Source organism: Choloepus didactylus, chromosome 1 (assembly GCF_015220235.1).
Source record: "Choloepus didactylus isolate mChoDid1 chromosome 1, mChoDid1.pri, whole genome shotgun sequence".
NCBI classification, from domain to species: Eukaryota; Metazoa; Chordata; class Mammalia; order Pilosa; family Megalonychidae; genus Choloepus; species Choloepus didactylus.
In genome coordinates this window covers 136,407,468-136,430,449 of record NC_051307.1, presented here as the reverse complement: position 1 = coordinate 136,430,449, position 22,982 = coordinate 136,407,468, and the positions used below count along the sequence as shown (strand labels likewise).

The 22,982-nt window shown below is 35.7% G+C and overlaps 1 protein-coding gene across 1 annotated transcript in view; it reads left to right on the top strand.

Annotated features, from left to right (window-relative positions):
- Positions 1–22,982, top strand: part of RSRC1 (arginine and serine rich coiled-coil 1) — a 511,688-nt gene that overhangs the window by 414,812 nt on the left and 73,894 nt on the right. The window contains exon 9 of the mRNA XM_037823719.1: positions 12,822–12,900. Coding sequence (XP_037679647.1) covers positions 12,822–12,900 — 79 coding nt within the window. The remainder of the gene's footprint in view (positions 1–12,821; positions 12,901–22,982) is intronic.

Below are 22,982 nucleotides of genomic sequence, written 5' to 3'. Positions count from 1 at the left end.
GAGAAGCTGTTCTGGAATACTTCTGAACCCCTTGTACATGTTAACAATTGATATTTCTAATAGTCTCTATTTTTTCATTAAATTAATTCTGAACATCTTAAAAAGATAGTTCGTTAAGAGTTTCTTAAGTAACTATAGGTACTTGAAAGTTACATTGTAATTATTTTGAAAGTATTCTTTCCTTTAGATTTTTCACTAAATCAAACTGACCTTATCCTGTGATATACTGATATACTGATAAACCTGTGATTTTAATCACCTTTTCCATTTCAATACCTGAGAATTGTTGGAAAAGCAGCATCCTTCGAATCATAACTCTTCTTTAATGTCTTTACAAGCCTGTAATTCTAACTACAGTATAAACTCCAGGATTGTGGAGGCCTCAGAACTTAGATTGTTCACTGTTTCATCCACAGTGTCCAGCACATAATAGGTACTCAGTTCTTGCATTCATGCATGCATGCATGAATGAAAGAATGATTAGTTTACTCTTTATTCTTTTAAATCCATGCTAAATAGTTTAGCTTGGGCTTGCAGCGAATTCCAAATAATCTCATTGAAAGTATAACTCAACTTTACGTCCCTTTCCTAAGACAGGTCCTCACCCTTCAGGCTATTGAGCTAATGAACTACAGCCATGCAAGTGAAACCAGGAAATGTCAAAATACTATCAATTTTTGCTAATATGGATTTATCAAGTCTTTACCCATGCTCAATGAATTTTCTATGCACCCCCAAAAAATGTAAGAATATTACCACAAATGTTGAAAAAAAAAATCCTTCTGGTAAAATATCCTACACAACACTTACTGTGTTGTGTAAGAGATAAAATGTGTGCTTTTTATTCAGTAGGTTTCCTTTGCTTTTATTTTGTAGGTGAAAGTAAATCACTAACTAGATTTGGTCCTTTTTTATACTTCCAAATGTTTTTTTCTTGTGGGTTGTCTAGAAACTTAAATGGTATCAAATTAACCTTTCCCTGAAAATGATTAATGTAGAAGCTGCATTTATTTTATTTCGTATAATTAGTCTAGCTGCAAATTGAAACTTGAGATACATCAGTATTTGTTTGTGTATGTACTTTTGCATCTGAAAGAATAATAATTCTTTATTTCCAACCTGTAAGCCACTAGTAATTCACTCTGTCACATCATTTATACAATTCATCTCTTAATTTCTCAGCATGCTGATATGCAGCACAGGGTTGAAAGCATTGTTAAAAGGTAGATAAATGTTCTCTACCCAGCTCCATTTATCCGCTTTCTGTTATCTCAGAAAGCTATTGTATTAGCATAGAAAGATTTGTGCCTTGCAAATTCATTCCGACTGTTATGCAGTCCTATCTTTTGAGTGTTTTTAAATCAATATCATAATTATGTTTGCACTATTGAGTCCAAGATAAAAGTCAGGCTATACACCCAAACTTGTCCAGGGTGACTACTTTACCATCTACCCTTTAAATTGTAGGACCCCATTTAGAGGGCTTTTCATGGTCCTTGTAATGCTTAGTTATTTTCCACTTACTGAATATCACTAGTACATTTATTATGGGCACTCTTTCTTGAGCCATTTACCCTCTAACTCTTCCCACATTAGTTGACCTATATAAAGATTACCATCACTTAGTAAAGGTCAACTGAACATTTATAGTTTAGGTTCACAGCTTCCTTCTTTAAAAATAAACTTATTATATTTTAGAAAAAAGTAATAGTATTAAATCCTTCAGTTCTGTTTTCTTTCTTCTTAGTTGATCCAATAAATGCTTGACTGGCTTTCTCTTTTTCTCTGTATGTGCTTAAAACTGTCCTAACTATACTTTAAAAATATATAAAAATCATTTCAACTTTTATCCTTCAATTTCTTTTTCTTATATTAGATGCTTTAGCATATCTTCTTAGTTTTTGTGCATTTTGTTTTTATATTTAATGTAGCATGCTTTTAAGGTTTCTAATTATGCTTTACATCAATTTACAAGCATAATCTTTCTCTGCATTTTTACTTCTAATATGAATTTCTTATTTCTGGTATAAGTATAGTAGCTTTTGAATTCTTTGTCCCCTTGTGTTTATTCAAAATAGTTCTACCCATCTGTTAGTATTTTACTTCAAATATTTTTCCCACTCTAAATTATTCATGGAAATGGTGAACACTGGTGATATGGACATAATATGAGACAGATCATGTGAAGTCTTAGAGCAATCCCTAGGTCTCATTTGCTCAAGTTTAAATTCATCAAATATTTTGCCACAGCAGATTGACAAGAAGTAAAATACATTGGCCTTTATTTCATCTTTTATTTTTTCAGTTCATCCTTTAGTGGAAGTGGAAGTAAAGAGGACTAGTAGCTGTAAGGAAAAGAGAGTGCCAGGCTATGTTCTTAGGACTATACATTTTTTAACTTACTTAATCCTCATGAACCATATGAGCTATGTGCAGTTTCTTCAGTTGTCATGTTGATGTAAGTAGGGGAGACAGAAATAAGAGGATTATCCTTTCTAGCCCTTGTCCAGAATTGGCCATCTATTGTATATTTTCCTTCTTAGATTTAAACATTTGAAAATTTGTTCCCCTCTCCACTTTGTCTTACTTTATTAGTTAGTTCCATTATAAGATTTAAAATATCCCTCTAGGAAATTTGTGTTTCCTGCATATCAGATTTAATAGTCCTACATCTTTCATAATGCCTTTTTAAAGAAATCTGTATAGTCTCTTAACACATTGGTACTAATGTTAGAGAGGCATGTTCTCTAAAAAGAAAATCAGCCTACTTAGTTCACTGCATTGCTCTATTGCATATTTTTCCTCCAGTTCCTACTTAGTCTAAAATTCCTCAAGAATCCTCATTTAGCCTAGTCGTCTGTCTATTTCCCCAAGCAATTTGTCCTGTATAGTTCCTTGATTCCATGTCTGCAAGAACTTGATTGCTAAATATCTTTACCCTTTCTCTTAGGTATAGTTTTATCTTTGTCATATTACAGAATATCAGCTGTTGGTTCCTCAGTTTCAATGTTTCCAGTAAATGTGTGCAAAATAATTTTAAAATTTTTTAACAAAGCAAGGAATCCTTCCTTATTTTCTTAATATCTCAGTAATAATGTTTTGCTTCATATGCATTCAACTATACTCCATAAGAGGTGAGAAGCCTGTTTAGATCACATTTTAGTAATATTTTAAGCAAGCTTTATGTGTACATGCAATGTAAATATACTGATATCTATTTAACTGTTATTAGACCTCTAGGGAACTAAGCACCATGTATTTCCTTAACAATTTAAATATTTTCTGTTCTCTACAAACACAAATTTCAAAGCCAACTCAGAGCCACAGACTTTCATTTCAATCAGATATTTCCAATGTAAATTAAACATTAGAAAGTTGAAGGTACATTTCGAGTGTCCACAAATACGCAAAACTAAGAGTAACATAAGGAAGCTATCACAATTTAAGGAGTCAGTTATGCTCTAGTGGAAATAGCTTAGCTTTTTCTAGCTGAAGTAAGAGAATGAGGTCCAGAATAAGTCGCTTAACTTATTACTGTGACTCTAAAGAAAGAAAGAGGAGAAAATCTGCCTAGAATTGTTATAAATATTAAATAACATATAATATTTAAAAAGTACTTCATAACTACATAGTACTAAATTAATATAAACTATAGCTTTATTCAGAATTGCAACACAAAAGATTATATTAATCCTCCTTTTATCATTCATTCCTTTAGTAACTTTTATCAATTCAAAAAATGTCTACTGAGCATCCACTACTTGCTAGGTAATGCTCTCTGCCATAAATAGAGCAGTGAAAAAGAAAATCAAGGCCCTTGTACTTAAAGAACTTACATTCTAGCAGGGGGAGACAGAAGACATCAAAACAAATAATAAAATACAGTAAATTCAAATAGGGATTAATGTTCTCTCATTGTCTGTGTGATCTTCAATAGTCCCTTTGAACTAAGTCGCCCATCTGTTAAATTCCACTTTTAAGAATGCCATTGTGATACAAAAGATATGAAACCATTTTATAAACTTTATATGTAAATTGTTGCTGTTTTATTGTTAATTAAAAAAAAATACTTGAACCAGCATGCCTCAATGATTCATAACTTAAAAAAAGGAAATCATAGTGGAAATTATAAAATGCCTAGAAATGAACCATAATGAAAGTACCATATCAAAATTTATGGGGTATGGATAATGATGGACTAGCTTATTCCAACCCACCCTCTCTCTGAGTTGGCTAAAATATATAAAAAGTATATTCAAAGGCATCAAAAAGTTATTAATAAGGGCAATGGAGAAGTATGGGTCCAAGTTCCAGGAAAGAAAGGAATCCAGAAGGTGAGCTCAACATTTGGAGCCAGTTTTCATCTAGAGATGATTCCAGTAGTAATATCTGCCTGCTGATTCTAGAAGAGGTAACTGAGAGGCTAAGAATCTTGGAAGAGTTTTTGAGAGGCTCATGAGGCTAGAGAGACAGAAACTAGGTTCAGGACCCATCAAGGAGAGGGAGACTGGTAAAATCACCAGGCAATGTATTGGGATCATAACAGATTATTCCCTAAAAGTAACGATGAAACAGAAATAGGCCACCATAGGGACTTGAACCCAGCTTTGAATCATCTCAATTCCAGATTGATCCAAGATTGCTCATGTTCCTAGACAATTACCAAAGCACATTTAAGTCCTTTCTGAAGAAGGTAACATTATAAGCCTCAGTTATCTTTACAATTTTTTCTATCTGACATCTATTTAAAAATAATGAGGCAAGGAGGGGCAAGATGGCAGCACAGAGAGGAGTGGAATTTAGTTAGTCCCCTGGATCAACTAATAAACAACCAGGAACAACTAGTAAATAATTTGGAATAACTGCTGGGAGACAGCTGGGACTGTCCACACATCGTACACCAACCTGGTTTAGGAGAAATGCCTGAGACCACAGCATGAAATCTGTAAGTAAAAGCTCTGGAATCATGCCAGGAGCCCCCTCTCCCCATGGCAGGCTTTGCTGCAAAGCCTCACAGTGCTAGAAACTAGCAGCACTTTCCTATCGGAGCTAGCAAATATAGCTCAGCTGAGCTCCAACTGGGGTTTTAATTAACAAATTTGTACTGCTGAATACAAGCTACAAACCCCCAAAAAGCAGAGGCTTTTCGTGATGACTGACCTTAAAACAGAACATTCATCTGACCTGGGAGGGGGAGCCCAGAAGACCAGATGTTACCTCTGGCTGACAAGTGAGTCTGAGGGGCCGTGTACTGGCTCCAAAAGGGGGCTTTCTGTCCCTTTTCCTCTCTCTCAACCTGAGGGGCTCAGAAGAGAGAGCGCTGCAGCCATTTTCAGTCCCCAGCACTCTGACACAGACAGGGGAGGAGATTACAGAATCAGAAAGACAACAATTCAAATGCAGATGAAAACTCCTGAGAGGGTTTATCTTCTCTAAGAGTAAGGAGGTGGGGCCCAGCTTTCCCTTCAGAACCAGACCCCAGAGCCTGGGGGAAAATAGCCAGAACAGAAACTGAAGTGGCCACACTTCCTTACACCAGTCAGGAGTGACATGCTGACAGGCGCCACCTGCTGGGCAGGTTAGGAAAAGCACAGGAACTGGAAACCTCATGGGAAAGCCTGTCATTCCTGTAAGATAAACCCTGAATATAGCCCCATTCTGAGACCTGAACCTGTTCTGGTCTGGGAAAATCTGGCTGGGGTAACCAAGGAAACCAGATGCCTAGACAATAGAAAACTACAATCTATACTAGGAAAAACGAAGATATGGCCCAGTCAAAGGAACCAGACTTACACCTCATTGAAGATACAGATGAGATATGGATTCACTTTAATGAAACAATCTTATTAAAGATTTTCAAAGAAATATGCTAAATGAAATAAAAAGAACCAAATCAACAAGTTCAGGGAAGATAAAAGAGATGAAGGCTATAAAGAAAACACTGGGCGAACATAAGGTAGAAATTAATACTTTGAAAAAACAACTGGCAGAATCTATGGAAATGAAAAGTATGACACTAGAGATGAAAAACACAATGGAGACATACAACAGCAGATCTTAAGAGGCAGAAGAAAACACTCAGGAACTGCAGAACAAGACACCTGAAATCCTACACACAAAAGAACAGATAGGGAAAAGAATGGAAAAATATGAGCAAATTCTCAGGGTATTGAAGGATAACATGAAATGCATGAATGTATGTGTCATGGGTGTCCCAGAAGGAAAAGAGAAGGGAAAGGGGCAGAAGCAATAATAGAGGAAATAATCAATGAAAATTTCCCATCTCTTATGAAAGATATGAAATTACGGATCAGGAAGCACAGCATACCCCAAACAGAATAGATCAGAATAGGGCTATGCCAAGACACTTAATAATCAGATTATCCAACATCAAAGACAAAGAGTGAATGCTGAAAGCAGCAAGAGAAAAGCAATCCATCACATATGAAGGAAGCTTGATAAGACTATGTAAGGATTTTAGTAGAAACCATGGAGGCAAGAAGGAAGTGGATGATATATTTAAGATACTGAAAGAGAAAAACCGCCAACCAAGAATCCTATATCCGGCAAAACTGTCTTTCAGATATGAGGGAGAGTTTAAAATATTCTCTGACAGACAATGAGTTTGTGAACAAGATACCTGCTCTACAGGAAACACTAAAGGGAGCACTACAGACAGATAGGAAAAGACAGGAGTGAGAGATCTGGAACACAATTTGAGTGATGGTAGCACAGCAATATAACTACACTGAACAAAGATGACTGTGAGTATGGTTGAAAGAGGAAGGTTAGGAGCATGTGGGACACCAGAAGGAAAGAGGGAAGATAAAGACTGGGACTTTATCTCTCAATGAAACCTAGAGTGCTGAACAATTTTGATAAAATCTGCAAATATGTTTTTGCGTGAGGGAGAACAAATGAATGTCAGCATTGCAAGATGTTAAAAATAGGGTGTGTTCCAGTTTGCTAATGCTGCTGTTAAGCAAAATACCAGAAATGGATTGGCTTTTATAAAGGGGGTTTATTTGGTTACAAAGTTACAGCCTTAAGGCCATAAAGTGTCCAAGGTAAGGGGGTACTGAAGGATGGCCAATGACATCCGGAAAACCTCTGTTAGCTGGGAAGGCACGTGACTGGTGTCTGCTCCAGAGTTCTGGTTTCAAAATTGTTTTCTCCCAGGACGTTCCTCTCTAGGCTTCAGCTTCTCTCCAAAATGTCACTCTCAGTTGCTCTTGGGATGTTTGTCCTCTCTTAGCTTCTCCAGAGCAAAAGTCTGCTTTCAAAGGCCATCTCCAAAATGTCTCTGTAAGCTTCAGCTGCTCTCTCAGCTTCTGTGTATTCTTCAAAGTGTCCCTCTTGGTGGTAGCCAGCTTACTCCTTCTGTCTGAGCTTATGTAGTGCTCTAGTAAACTAATCAAGGCCCAAGCTGAATCAGAAGGGCCACATCTCCATGGAAATTATCTAATCAGAGTAATCACCTACAGTTGGGTGGGGTGCATCTCCATGGAAACAATCAAAGAATTGCAATCTAATCAACACTACTACATCTGCATCAAAGATAATGGTGTTTTGTGGGACATAATACATTCAAACTGGCACATTTCACCCCCTGGACCCCAAAATGACATGATCTTTCCGTATACAAAATACATTCATCCCATTACAATATCCCAAAACTTAAATCATTTCAGTAACAATAAGTACATTCAAGATCCTATCAAAATCAGTTACAGCCTTGGTCTGTCCTAATACAAAATTCCCCTCTATCTGTGGACCGCTGAAGCTTAGAACAAGTTATCTGCTTCCAGTATACAAAGGAGGGACATTCATAGTATAAACATTCCCATTGCCATAAGGAGAAACTGAAAGGAAAACAGGGTTTAACGGACCAAAACAGTTCCTAAAACCCACAGGGCAAACTCCATTAATGATTTCAAAGTCTAAGAGTTATTTGGAGAATGATGTTTTATCCTTGGGGCTTCAGAGAGCAGGAGTCTAATCCTTCCTAAGGGCCTTTGTGGCAGCCCTTTTCTCTCCAAATGCTGGGGTGAGTGCTCCAACATATCCACACATTGGGGAGACCACCTTCTCGGCCCCACCCTCCTGAAACATCTGGACAGCACCAGGGTACGTGCTCAACCCTTCAGAACAGTGGGGTGGCAGCCAGACTCTCCCCAATCCCCTGGGAATGTGTTTCACCCTCTCTGAGAGCTGGGGTGACAGCACTCTTCCTGAGCATCAAGGTGGAAGGCCCACCCTCGACCTCCAGGGAAAACTCACCCTTTCCATGCATGTCGGCCACTCCGCTCTCCCAGCCTGAGACCTCTTGACTCAGGCCTCAACCTCCATGGCTCTGTCTTTGAAGAAATTGTTCCTTCAATTTGTTCCTTGTTTGTCTCCTCCAGTTCAGGCCAGCAGCATCTCTGTCTATAAAGATCTCACAAAAATTTTGTTGGCTTTGCATGAAGCACACAGGGTCAAAGCCATCAGACAATAGGACTTCCAAAAATGCTTTCTGGATAATTCCATCTCCAATCCTGGCTCATACTGAAATGGTGGCTGGGTTCCATGTTTAGTTAAATCCTCACGTGGGGCTGTAGCTTCTGAGGTTCCACTCTCTGGAAGCCCAGAATTTTCCAAAACATCAGTTTCTGGTTTCTTTGAACCCAAGAGTTCAGTTCTAAGTTTATCTCTGTCCTATCATATTTTACTATAAGCTGCAAGAAGAAGCCAGATTACTTCTATATTTTGCTTGGAGATCTCCTCAGCTAAATATTCCAGGTTGTCACTTTCAAATTCTGCCTTCTGTCCAACATCAGGACTCAATTTCGCCAAATTCTCTGCCACTTTAAAACAAGGATCGCTTTCCTTCCAGTTTGCAACAACATATTCATCATTTCTGCTCAAGGCCTTATCAGAAGTATCTTTAGAGTCCATATCGCCACAAACAGTCTCTTCAAAACAGTTTATGCCTTTTCTATCAGGCTCCTCACAATTCTTCCAGAATCTTCCCCTTATCCATTTAAAAAGCCATTCCAACATGTTTGGTATTTGCAAACACAGCAGCACTCCACTTCTCTAGTACCAAAATCTGTTCTGGTTTGCTAATGCTGCCATTAAGCAAAATACCAGAAATGGATTGGCTTTTATAAAGGGGGTTTATTTGGTTACAAAGTTACAGCCTTAAGGCCATAAAGTGTCCAAGGTAAGGGGTACCTTCACTGAAGGATGGCCAATGGCATCCGGAAAATCTCTTTTTGCTGGGAAGTCATGTGGTTGGCATCTGCTCAGGAGTTCTGGTTTCAAAATAGTTTTCTCCCGGGGCATTCCTTTCTAAGCTTCAGCTTCTCTCCAAAATGTCACTCTCAGTTGTTCTTCGGGCGTTTGTCCTCTCTTAGCTTCTCTGGAGCAAAAGTCTGCTTTCAAAGTCCATCTCCACAATGTCTGTAAGCTTCAGCTGCTCTCTCAGCTTCCGTGCATTCTTCAAAGTGTCCCTGTTGGCTGTAGTAAGCTCGCTCCTTCTGTCTGAGCTCATATAGTGCTCTAGTAAACTAATCAAGGCCCAAGCTGAATGGGAAGGGCCACACCTCCATGGAAATTATCGAATCAGGGTATTCACCTACATTAGGTGGGGTGCAGCTCCATGGAAACACTCAAAGAATTACAATCTAATTAACACTAATATGTCTGCCCACATGAGAGTGCATCAAAGATAATTGCATTTGGGGGGACATAATACATTTAAATTGGCACATGGTGGTATTGGGGAAAAAACACCATCAGTGCAAACTAGAGACTATAGTTAGCAGAATCTTTGTATTATGCCTCCTTCAGTGTAACAAAGGCAATATACCAAAGCTAAATGCCTATAAGAGGGGGGCATAAGAGAGGGATATGGACTCTTGGTATTGATAATGTTGTCTGACTCTTATTCTACTTTAGTTTAATTCTATCTTTCCTTTCATTGCTTTTTAGCTGTCATGTTTCTTCTTTCTTTCTTTCTTTTTCTTTTGTCTCTCTACCTTCTTTTACTCTTCTTCCTTCTTTGTGAAGAAATAGAGATGTCCTTATATAGATAGTGGCGATGGCGGTGAATACATAAATATGTAACTATACAGGGAACCATCAATTGTTTACTTAGGATGGAAGGTATGGTGGGTGAACAAAACCATCTTAAAAAACAAGAGTTGATGAAGAAACCTTGAGGACATTACATTGAATGAAATAAGTCAGACACATAAGGACAAATATTGCATGGTCTCACTGATGTGAACTAATTATAATATGTAAACACATAGACATGAAGTATAAGTTAACAGAATATTGAACAAGGCTATAGAATGGGGAGCAGTTGCTTATCATGAGCAGAATGTTCAACTAGGTTAAACCTGAGTGTTTGGAAGTAGACAGACGTGATGGTAGCACATTATTGTGAGAATAAATAACAGTGCTGAATGGTGTGTTAATGTGGTGGAAAGGGGAGGCTAAGTCATGTAGGTCACCAGAAGGAAAATTGGAGATTAAAAGATGGGAATGTATAAAACAGTGAATCTTGTGGTGGGCAATGTCCGTGATTAACTGTACAAATATTAGAAATCTCTTTCATGAAATAGAGCAAATGTGTGACACTAGAACTAGAAGCTAATAATAGAGGGGTATATAGGGAAAAAATATACCTATTGCAAACTATATACTACAGTTAGTAGTATTTTAACATTCTTTCTTCAATGGTAACAAATGTAGTATACCAATACTATGAGTCAATAATGGAGGGGTCGTGGTTAGGGGTAGGGGAGGAATTGAGTTTTCTTTTTTGTCTTTATTTCTTTTCTGGAGTAATGAAAATATTCTAAAAATTGGAAAAAAATTGTGTTGATGGATGCACAGCTGTATGATGGTACCATGGGCAATTGATTGTGTACTTTGAATCTGTGGGATGTGAACAATCTCAGTAAAATTAAATTAAAAAAAAAGAAACGGGACAAAAATTAGATGAATCATAGGGGGCATAGGGAATGGGATGTTTTGGGTGTTCTCTTTTACTTTTATTTTTATTCTTATTTTGGGGGAGAGTAATGAAAATGTTCAAAAATTAATTGTGGTGATGAATACATAACTATATGATGGTACTGTGAACAATTGATTGTATACTTTGGATGATTATATGGCATGTAAGTATATCTCAATAAAATTGAATTAAAAAAATAATGAGGCATATGACAAGATAAAACAAGATGAAGAACCATGAGAAACAAGAGGACCAAGAGAAATAATGGTCAGTAGGAACGGTCTCACAGAGGATTGAGATAATGAAGTTGTAGGCACAGAATTTAACATTACTATGATTAATCTGTTCATATAAATATAAGATAATATTGCAAACTTCAGCAGAGAACTAGAAACTATTATAAAGAATGAGAGAGAAATTATAGAACTGAAAAATAAAATCACTGAAATTGAGACCTCAGTGGGAGCTTAACAGCAAACTAGATAGCAGGAAAAAAAAAAATAATAGCTGGAGTCCTAGAAGATGGATTAGAAGAGAACATCTTGAATTAAGCACTTAAAGACAAAAAGATGGAAAATTCTGAAAGGAACTTAAGACATATAAGAGATATGATGAAAATATTTAACATCAATGTAATTGGAATTCCAGAAAAAGAGACAGGTTTGGAGAAGCAATATTTGAAGGAATAATGGCTGAGAATTTTCCAAAACTGTTAAAAGACATCAAGTTACACACTAATGAAACACTGCAAGCACCCATCAAGCCATATTCAAACAAAGCAAACCACACCTCGGCACATTATAGTTAAAGAAAAAAAAAGTGCTAAAAACCCAAGACAAGGAGAAAATCTTAAAACAGCAGGAAATAGATTAGGAGGAAATACCAAACTGGAAACAGAATTCTCAACAGAAATATTGTAGTAGTAAGACAGTAGAATGATGTCTTCATCATTCTTGAAAGGAAATAACTGCCAACTTAGAATTCTAAACACGGTGAAAATATCCTTCAAGAATGAAGGTGAAATAAAGACGTAGTCCATCAGGCAAAAACTGAGTTAAGTTGTCACCTGCAGACTTTCACTAAAAAAAATACTGATGAAGAAATGAAAGCTAACTGTCATGCCACCTCCCAAAGATATAAACAGTGTTGACATTTGGTAGATATTGTGGCTGTTTGACAATGTAGATATGTGAAATTATAATAAATTATATTAAGGGAATATATGTAAATAAAGCATTATGTAAAAGCATTATGCATTATTCACAAATATGAAAATATCATATTCTTCTGTAATTCTGAAATTTTCAATCACAGACTTTCTGATTCTTACAACTTCCCTATCTTCTCAAATCAATCTATGGTCACCCAGACTTCATCACTAATAGTAGTAATTAGGAGTCTTTATAGTAGATACTTAATTTTTAAAATACAAGGTTTGAAATTAAAAAAAAAATATTAGCACAATATTGCATACCCACCATAGCATGCACCTTAGGGGATAGAGAAATGAAAGATATGGTTCCCTTTTGCTCTCAAGGAACTTATAGTTAATTTAGGAAGGCATAACTAATATACCTGAAATGGTAGGGAAAAGTACAAGACAATATATACTTATAGGCTAAATTGTTTGGAGATTACTAAGTGAGACACAAATTTACAAGAAACCAAGACCAGTATTTTTTTTTTTTCTTTTTTTTATTAGATTGGCTGACCTTATTGAACCTCCTGATACTATATATTTTTTTATATTTCTTTCCAAAATCAGGTTAAAATTAATTTTACTTGAGTAAGTTTTCTGTCTGCATTCCTACAGCAGCCATTAAATATGAGCCCAGAAGCACTTTATATGATCATCATGTCTATTAACTGTGAGGAACAATTATTTTCTACAGGTACAGCTGATTTTTTTTTTTTTTTTGAAGCTAGCTCTAAGTAATGCCTATACCACTTACCTAAGAAAAATACTTATTTAAAGTTTCCTGTTATTAAACACAAACATTTATTTTCTCAGTTTGACAGCATTATTTTAGTTCTGTTATTCCATATGAAAAATACTCCTTGGTGACTACTATCCTCCTTTTTCTCAAAATTGTTTGTTTGATTCGTATGTAGTTATTTGGAAAGCAGCAACTAAGGGTAATTCTCTGGAGCCCAAATGTCCAGATTCAGTTTGTTACTTACTAGCTGTATAACTTTAACCCATGCCTCAGGTTCCTCATTTATAAAATGAGACAAATGATAGTACCTACTCACTTGGAGTTAGTATTTGTAAATCAATTAGAATAGCATCCCAAGGTAGTATGTATTATGTAAGTGTTAGTTCTCCTGTACTTCAGTTGTGTATAAAAATGAAGCTATACCTTCACGGCATCCTAAATATTTTAGTGTAGAATTATGAAATTCTCTATTTTATTCTCTGCTAACATCAAAATCAAATACCTAGGGAAAAAAAATTAATACCCCTACAAAATAAATTCACACTTTGGCCTGACATAGAGTTCCAAGGGTAAACAGTGGGTAAAATTTTCAATAAAATTCATTTTAATAAGTTTTTCTCTAAATAATGAGAAAATACCCAAAATTATTTATTTGTAAATTACTTTTTTTTATTTTAAGAGTTTCTGCAAATCACTTTTTGCTTGTCAATTTGATTATATGAAGCAGAGTAACGTCACATAAAAGCAATTGTATCCACTTGTTCATTCTGACAGGTATTACCCAACAGGTAAAGCTTCTTCTTAAGGCCGTTTCCTGATCATGATATTAATGTGATTTACAGGAAGGAAGACATTTGTTTCTTTACCAGACTAGGAACATGGGCAACTATTAGATCTAAAAACTATATCAGAATTTTTAGTTTTAATTTAAAAGGAGGCCAAGAATTACAATTTTGCACTACAGTATTTACATTTTCAATTCAATCTTTCAAAAGTCCATTCTTACATCTTCTAATTTTAGAAGTACAACTATAAGAGTGGCTTTGAAAGAAACTGCTGCAAAAATGATTCCTGTGGTGCATAGCTTGCTATCTATGGAATAAGAAGCTGAACATGGATTTGTTAATACCATGCAAAGTCTTATGCTACATTGCATCATCTTCTTAGTGGAATGAAACAGTATGGCAAAAACCAATAAAATGAGTATAGCTAAAGCCTGCTTATGCTATGTTATTTTAAAAGGTCTATACTTGTTTACTGAGAAGAAAATCAATATTGAGTTGAGTAAGCTGGCAACATTACTTACCCATCAAGTTATCTTACATTCAGTCTTAAGCAGAAATAAGGATATATATCTATTTGCTGAAGATTAAACATAAGCCATTGTTCACATTAGGAGGACAAGTTAGCAAGTACCTGAATCAGGTTCTAATTATATAGGATGATAATGATCTAGCCTAAGTAAGAACACACTTCCTTGATTTGAGGATCAGTAGCTGGAAATAGTAATTACTTGTCAGTGGAAAAGCAGGTGAATTAAAATATTCTTTGAAATTCATATTGTTAACTGTAGTGAGACACAAGTTTTAGTAACTTCAGTGATGTCAGTATATGTTCACTATAACAAGTTACTAGCTCTAATAAAAGAAATATGAGTAAAACCCAGTTAAAGTGTATATAAATGTTACAGAATACTTTATAACCTGTCTTTAGCCATAATATATATGTCTGTAACATATTCAGAGATAAATGTTCTAAGGGCACTAAATTATTGATTTCATGTTAATCAATATGTATTATACATAATGACTTCTGATCTACTTTCTAAATAGAGTATTTTATCCTCCGAATATTTTATTTCTCAAAACATTTTTAACCTTATTGGCAGACTAACAAGCTTTAATCCTTCTCATAGAGATTCCGAATAGACATACAAGAAAAATTCTGTTACCAAAGTTTTACAGAAAATCAGCCTTGTTTCTCTCTGCTAATAGAAATTTATTTATATGACCATCTTCACTTTAATTGACCTTTCTTGAAAGTGTATATAAGTTTATTCTAGTTTTTCTGGGATTATGTAATAATCTATATTATTTTCTAAAATCATGTTACTAGCCGATGGGAGCAGGGCATGTGGAAGATTACTATATGTGATAAAAATGTTTTCGAAATTAAACTGTTCCAATGTCGTTTACTTAGTGGAAAATTAAGAAATGGAGTAAAGAATATTGTTCAAAGAAAACAGCTTATGTAATGCCTATTTCTGCAAATTTAGTATTATTATTTTAGAATAAGCAAAGTTGAATTTGTATATGTAAAATCATAATCCGGGCAGTTCTGGGCATTTCCGCCTTACTTTAAACAATTATAATCCATGATAATCAGCAGTCGCAATTGAAATCATCTTAGATGTCAAGAAGACAAGAATTATTCTCTGTCATCCCCTGCCAAACTGGGGATCAAGCACTGCATAGGGTAACTGGGGTTGAGGCAGAACCAAAAATTAGGTTGTGCCAGAAAAGATTTGACACAGATCACAGTTCAAGAAACTCATGTAACAAGAATTAGAAACCTAGAATAGGAAACCAGGCAGAGGCTAACACAGATGATTTGAGCAATTTTGGACTAAACCCTAGGCTTACAAGGTCCGAGGAAGAAAATATGTATGAGGGCGATGCATGAAATGCTTGCTTTAGTCCAAAGAGACAGCTTGTTAGTGAGTCCTTTGCTATCTGAGTCAAAGTGCTGAATCAGTAATTTGTCCCTAAGGTAGAGCTAGTCCTAGGGTACTGCCAATGAAGGAAAGTAGGCATTGTGCATAATGGTTTAGAGCATACCTTGAAGTCACAGAAGTTGTAGGCTTACAGAAAAATCATGTATAAACTAGAGCATTCCCATATACCTCCCCCCCTCCCATTATTAACACCTTACATTGGTGTGGTAACTTTGTTACAGTTGATGAAAGAATATTATAATTGTACTATTAACTATTCTCCACAGTTTACATTAGGGTATGTATTTTTTCCCCATATACCATCCTATTATTAACACCTTGCATTAGTGTGGGACATTTGTTATGATTCATGAAAGGACATTTTTATAATTGGACTATTAAATGTAGTCCATTGTTTACTGTAGGGTTCACTGTGTTGTATAGTCCTATGTTTTATCTTTTAATTTTTATTCTTATAATATATATTTTTCCCTTTTAACCAGTCATGTACGTAATTCAGTTCTGTTGGTTATACTCAAAATATTGTGTTACCATCACCACCATCCATTTCCAAAACTTTACAATCAATCTGGAGAGGTTCTGTTCAAATTAAGCATTAACTGCCCATTCCTTACCCCCAACACAGCCCCTGGGAAACTATATTCTAGGTTCTAACTCTTTCAGTGAGATCATACAATATGTCCTTTTGTGACTGACTTATTTTGCTCAACATAATGTCTTCAAGGTTTATTCATATTGTCACATGAACCAGAACTTCATTCCTTTTAATGGCTGAATAATATTCCATTGTATGTACATATCACATTTTGTTTATCCATTCATCAGTTAATAAACACATGGGTTACTTCCATTGTTTGGAAATTGTAAATAATGCCACTATGAACATTGGTGTGTGATATTAGCTGTGGGTTTTTCATATATGCCCTTTATCATGTTGTGAAAGTTTCCTTCTATTCCTATTTTCTAAGTGTTTTTATCAAAAAAGGATACTAGATTTTGTCACATGCCTTTTCTGCATCAACTGAGATGATCATATGGTTTTTCCCTTCATTTTGTTAATGTAGTGTATTACATTAATTGGTTTTCTTATGTTGAACTTTTTTATGTTTTCTTATGTATGAACCCTTAGATATCTGGGAAGAAACCCACTTGACCATGGTGTATAATTCTTTTATGCTGTTGGGTTTGATTTTCAAGTATTTTGTTGAGGATTTTTGCATCTTTTTCAAGAAATTGGTCTGTGATTTTCTTTTCTCGTAGTATCTTCATGAGGCTTTGGTATTAGGGTGATGTTGGCATCAGAATGAGTTAGGTAGTGTTCCCGTCTCTTCAATTTGTTGGAAGAGTTTGAGCAGGATTGGTATTAATCCTTCTTCGAATGTTCGGTAGAATTCACCTGTGAAGCCATCTGGTCCTGGGCTTTTCTTCGTAGGGATGTTATTTTTTTTTAATTCAGTTTTATTGAGATATATTCACATACTATACAATCACCAATGGTGTACAATCAGCTGTTCACAGTACCATCATATAGTTGTGCGTTCATCACCTCAATCTAATTTTGAACATTTTCCTTACACTGGAAAGAATCAGAATAAGAATAAAAAATAAAAGTAAAAAAGAACACACAAATCATCCCCCCCCACCCTATTTTTCATTTAGTTTTTGTCCCCATTTTTCTACTCATCCATCCATACACTGGACAAAGGGATTGCGACCCACAGAGTTTTCACAATCTCACTGTCACCTCTTGTAATCTACATTGTTATACAATTGTCTTCAAAAGTCAAGGCTACTGGGTTGGATTTTGGTAGTTTCAGGTATTTACTTCTAGCTATTACAATACATTAAAACCTAAAAAGTGTTATCTAGATAGTGCGTAAGAATGTCCACCAGAGTGACCGCTCAACTCCATTTGAAAACTTCACCCACTGAAGCTGTATTTTGTTTCATTTCATGTCCCCCCTTTGGTCAAGAAGGTGCTCTCAATCCCACAATGCTGGGTCCAGATTCATCCCTGGGAGTCATATCCTACATTGCCAGAGAAATTTACACACCTGGGAGTCAGGTCCCTTTGTTGGGATATTTTTAATGACTGATTCAATCCTTTTATTTGTAATTAGTCTGTTGAGATCTTCTGTTCCTTCTAGAGTCAGTGTAGTTCACGTTTCTAGAATTTTTCCATTTCATCTAGGTTGCCTAATTTGTTGGCATACAGTTATTCATTTTATACCCCTGTGATCCTTTTTATACCCCCTCCACACAGAATGCCCCTCATTTCATTTCTTATTTTGTTATTTATGCCCTTTCTTTTTTCTTTGTCAGTCTAGCTAAGAGTTTGTCAGTTTTATTGGTGTTTTAAAAGAACCAACTTGTGGTTTTGTTAATGCTATTTTTTTAAAATTCTTTTTCATTTATTTCTGCTCTTATTTGTTATTTCTTTCCTTCTGCGTGCTTTGGCTTTAGTTTGCTGTTCTTTTTCTGGTTCCTCCAAGTGTGCCTTTTGATTTTAGCTCTTCTTTTTTAATGTAATCATTTAGGGCTATAAATTTCCCTCTCAATACTGCCTTCACTGCATCCATAAGTTTTTATCTCATTTTCATTCATCTCTAGATATTTGTTGATTTCCCTTGTAATTTCTTCACAGAAGAAACAGCTTTTGATTCAAAGTCTATTTTGTCTGATATTAGTATAGCTACCCTATTTTTTTTTTTGTTATTGTTTGCATGGAATATCTTTTGCAGTCCTTTCACTTTCAACCTATTTGTGTCTTTGGGTGTAAGGTGAGTCTCTTGTAAACAACATATGGTTGGATCTTGCCTTTTTATCCATTTTGCCAATCTTTGTCTTTTGATTGGGGAGTTTAATCCATTAACATTTAGTGTTATTACTGTAAAGGCAGTACTTACTTTAGCCATTTTATCCTTTGGTTTTTATATGTAATATCTTTTTTTGTCTCTCTTTTCCCTTATTGCAGCCTCCTTTTCTTTATAGTTGATCTTTTGTGATGTATCTGACTGATCCCTTTTTTATTTCTTAAATAAAATACTTTTTTTTTAAAATACTTTCTTTGTAGTCACCCTGGGGTTTGTATTACACAACCTACATCTATAATCTACAGTCTTGAAAAGATGCCAACTTAGCTTCAATAGCATACATGTTCTTCTGCTCCCATATCCCTCTGTTTCCCCTTTTTAGGTTGTTTGTGTCCCACATTATCTCTTTATATTTCATGGGCCCATTATCAGAAATCATGCCTTTTTCTTGTTTAGTTGTTTGCCAGCTCTTGTAGCAATTAAAAGTAGAGTTGTGTATAGAGGCTACAATGCTATTGGGTTTTGCATTTACCCTTTTAGTCACCTTTACTGAAGATCTTCATTTCTTCTCAGTTCTCCAAGCTACTCTCCCCTGTCTTTTCCTACCAAGCTGCAGAACTCCCTTTAATATTTCTTTTAGGGCAGACCTTTTGTTGACAAACTCTCTCAGTTTCTGTTTATCTGTTAAACTCTCCATCAGTCTCGAAGAACAGTTTTGCCAGATAAAGAATTTTGGGTTGGCAATACCAAAATAATATATTACATACCTTAAATATATCGTACCACTGCCTTCTTGCCTCCATTGTTTCTGATCAGAAATTGCCTGTTAGTCTTATTGAGGATCCCTCAATAAGGGATTGCTTTTCTCTTGCTGCTTTCAGAATTCTCTTTTATCGTTGATATTTTATATTCTGATTGGTATGTGTCTCGGCATAGGTCTATTAGGGTTTATTCTATTTGTAGTATGTTATCCTTCTTGAACACGTATACTTTATGTCTTTCATAAATTGGGAAATTTTCGGCCATTATTTTCTCAAATATTCTTTCTACCCCTTTCCCTTCTCTTCTCCTGGGACATCCATGATGTGTATGTTTGTATGCTTCATGCTGTCACTGCAATCCCTGAGACACAGCTTGATTTTTTTTTTCTATTCTTTTCTCTGTCTCTTCTTCTCACTGTAAGATTTTAATTGTCCTGTCTTCTAGTTCACTGATTCTTTCTTCTGCTTGTTTAAGTCTGCTATTGTATGCCTCTCATGTATTTTTAATCTCCATCACTGTGCCTTTCATCCCATTCTTTCTGTTATGTTTCTTTTTAAACTTTCAGACATTGTCTTCTTAATATCATTTAGCTCTATATCCATATTTTCATTAATCTATTGAATTTATTTAAGAGCTTTGTTTGAACTTCTTTGATTATTTGTTCCAAACCCTGTATCTGTTCTTAAGTTTTAATTTGTTCCCTAAACTGGGCCATATCTTCCTGTTTCTTGGTATAGCTTGTAATTTTTTGCTGATTTCAGGGCATCTGATTATTTTGATGTATTAACTCTGAAGTTCAGTTTCTCCTTCTAGTTAGGGTTTTATTATTGATTGGCTTTGTGTTAAGGCTCTTCTTTGACACTTGGTCCAACTTATTCTGTACCTTTAGCATAGCCCATGTTTAACTGATCATATTTTCTCAGCTCTTCTTCATCTGATTCTTGCCCTGGATATACAGTACAATTTTTAAGAGTAGAATTTTTTGTGCAATTGTTTCACCTCCAGGAGATAGCGTCTTTTCCTATGTTCCATCTCTGGGAATCGTGATATGTTACGTTTGTTTTTGTGCAGAATTTTCTCCCCAGTTCCTGTGATTTGTTTAAATTCTTTCCCTCACTAAGTGCCCCTTGTTCCTTATACTTTTCAGCTCTTTTACCCATCCTGTCTTACAGCAGTTCAGATCCCTACTCCATACCTCCTTTTTTTTTCTGTGAGGCTTTTCTGTCTTTGTTTCTTCCCCATTAGGGTATTCTTCCTGAGACCCCAATCATGTCAATCTAGAAAGGTGGGTTAATCCAGAAATATCCTTTTTATGCTTAGGTGGTCTAGGAAACAGAAACTGGATTCAGTGTGTGTATCTCTTGCCAACAGTTCTTCTCCAGCCTCCACACCTCCACCCACCCTTGAGCCCTTTTGTATGCAGCACTCCTTAGCTCCTGTGTCCTGCCCTGGACTTCTGCAGGCTTGGGTCCCTGTGCCTAGATATGCATGGGATTCTAACTCATTGCTGTGAGTGGCTCTATCCGTGGCAGGAGAGACCCAGGCTATGCTGCTTCTGTGTGACTCCCAAGCTTTACAGGACTGAGTAAAGGGAAAGGGTCAGACTGCCAGGTCTGGGATGGGAATCTCCTACCTGATATTAAAGATTATTTTCATTTTCTTCAATTCAGGTTTTTTGTGAAATCCTTCTCAAGTCTCTATAATCTTCCAGGGTTCCAGGCAAGTGGGATTTGTCCTTTTATCAGTTGATTCTGTGGGGAGACTTCTGAGTTTATTTTTCATCCATGGAAGGGTTGTAAGTTTTAAATTAATGTATGTAAGACCCGTAACAAAGAGCCCATTACATATTGAGCAGTCAGTAAACATTAGATATTGTTGCTGTAGGAAAAGCAATAGTGATGATAGTATGCCACTGGGTAGAAAAGAGGAGAATGTAGGGTAATGTAATCTGGACAGTTCCTAGACCTCTTCAAGGCAATAGAGTTTCACTTTAATTTCAGAGTAAGAAACTCTGCTTGTGACAAAGAGCATTAATTGATTGAATACCTTATAATTAAAGTAACAAACAACTCAGATGTCTGTCTTGTCTTTCTGTATACTAATAGTTAATCTGAATTAGCAGAATATGCTAAGAATTTACAATTTAGAATGGCACAGACTCTCCAAGGCTGTAAAAGACTACTGCAAAGACATTAGGAATGACAAGAAATTGTTGGAATGAAAGGAAAGGAGAGAATTCAGTCACCTTGTTGAATCTTGTTTACCTGATGCAGCCATTCTTGCTTGTTATCAGACCAAACCCTGCAGTAGTGCTGCTGACCAGACAGAGTGGACACCATAACATATATATTTGTTCATGTGCTTTGGAGCCAAGGCATACTAAGAAATCTCAGGAAAATACTGTGCCAGGATTGTTCATATGAAGACAAAAATACATATTTATGTAAACAAAGAATATCAAATCCACTCTGCAAACCACCGTTAAATAAAACACCAAAATATAGATGAATGAAAAAAAAATGTGATGGCAACAGTCTGCATAACTCTAGTAATTTTTATCATATCTAGTTTCATCCAGTCTTTGTTCCTGCCCAGCATGTTCATAGATGAATTTTGTAAGTCAAGTTAATTTTTTTAATTCAATTGTATTGAATTTTATTATTAACTTCCAATTATACTGTCATACTTTTGTTCTAGTTCATGAAAGAGATTTCTAATATTTGTACAGTTAATCATGGACATGGTGCACCACAAGATTCACTGTTCTATACATTCTCATATTTTAGTTTCCAGCGTTTCTTCTGGTGACATATGTGACTCTACACTTTACCTTTCCACCACATTCACACACCATTCAGCACTGTTAGTTAGTCTCGCAATAACATGCTGCCATCACCTCTGTCCATTTCCAAATACTTAAGCTCAACCTAATTGAACCTTCTGCTTGTACTAAGCAAGCGCTCCCCATTCTTTAGCCTCATTCTATATCCTGGTAACTTATATTTCATGTCTATGTGCTTACATATTATAATTAGTTCTTATCAGTGAAACCATACAATATTTGTCCTTTTGCGTCTGACTTCCTTCACTTAATATAGTGCCCTCAAGGTTTCTTCATCAACCTGTTTATTTTATTGTTTTTTATTTTTTGTTTTCTTTGATGGTTTTGTTCTCCCACCATACATTCCATCCTAAGTAAACAGTTGATATTCCTTGTATAGCATGTATTTATTTATTCACCACCATCACCACTATCTATATAAGAACATCTCCATTTCTTCTGCAAAGGAGGAAGAGTCAAAGAAGGTAGAGAGACAAAAGAAAAAGAAAAAGAAAGGGAAGAAATGGCAGCTATAAAGTAAAAAAAGGAAAGATAACATTAAACTAAAGTAGAAGAAAGAGTCAGACAACATCACCAATGCCAAGAGTCCCATACCCCTCCCTCATGTCCCCTTCTTATAGGCATTTAGCTTTGGTATATTGCCTTTGTTACATTAAAGGAAGCGTAAGGCAATGTTTCTGTTAATTATAATCTCTAGTTTGCATTGATTGTATTTTTCCCCCAATATCACCCCATTTTTAACATCTTGCAAGGTTGACATTCATTTGTTCTTCCTCTTGCAAAAGCATATTTGTACATTTTATTACAATTGTTGAGTACTCTAGGTTTCATTGAGTTATAAAGTTCCAGTCTTTGTCTTTCCGCTTTCCTTCTGGTGTGCCACATC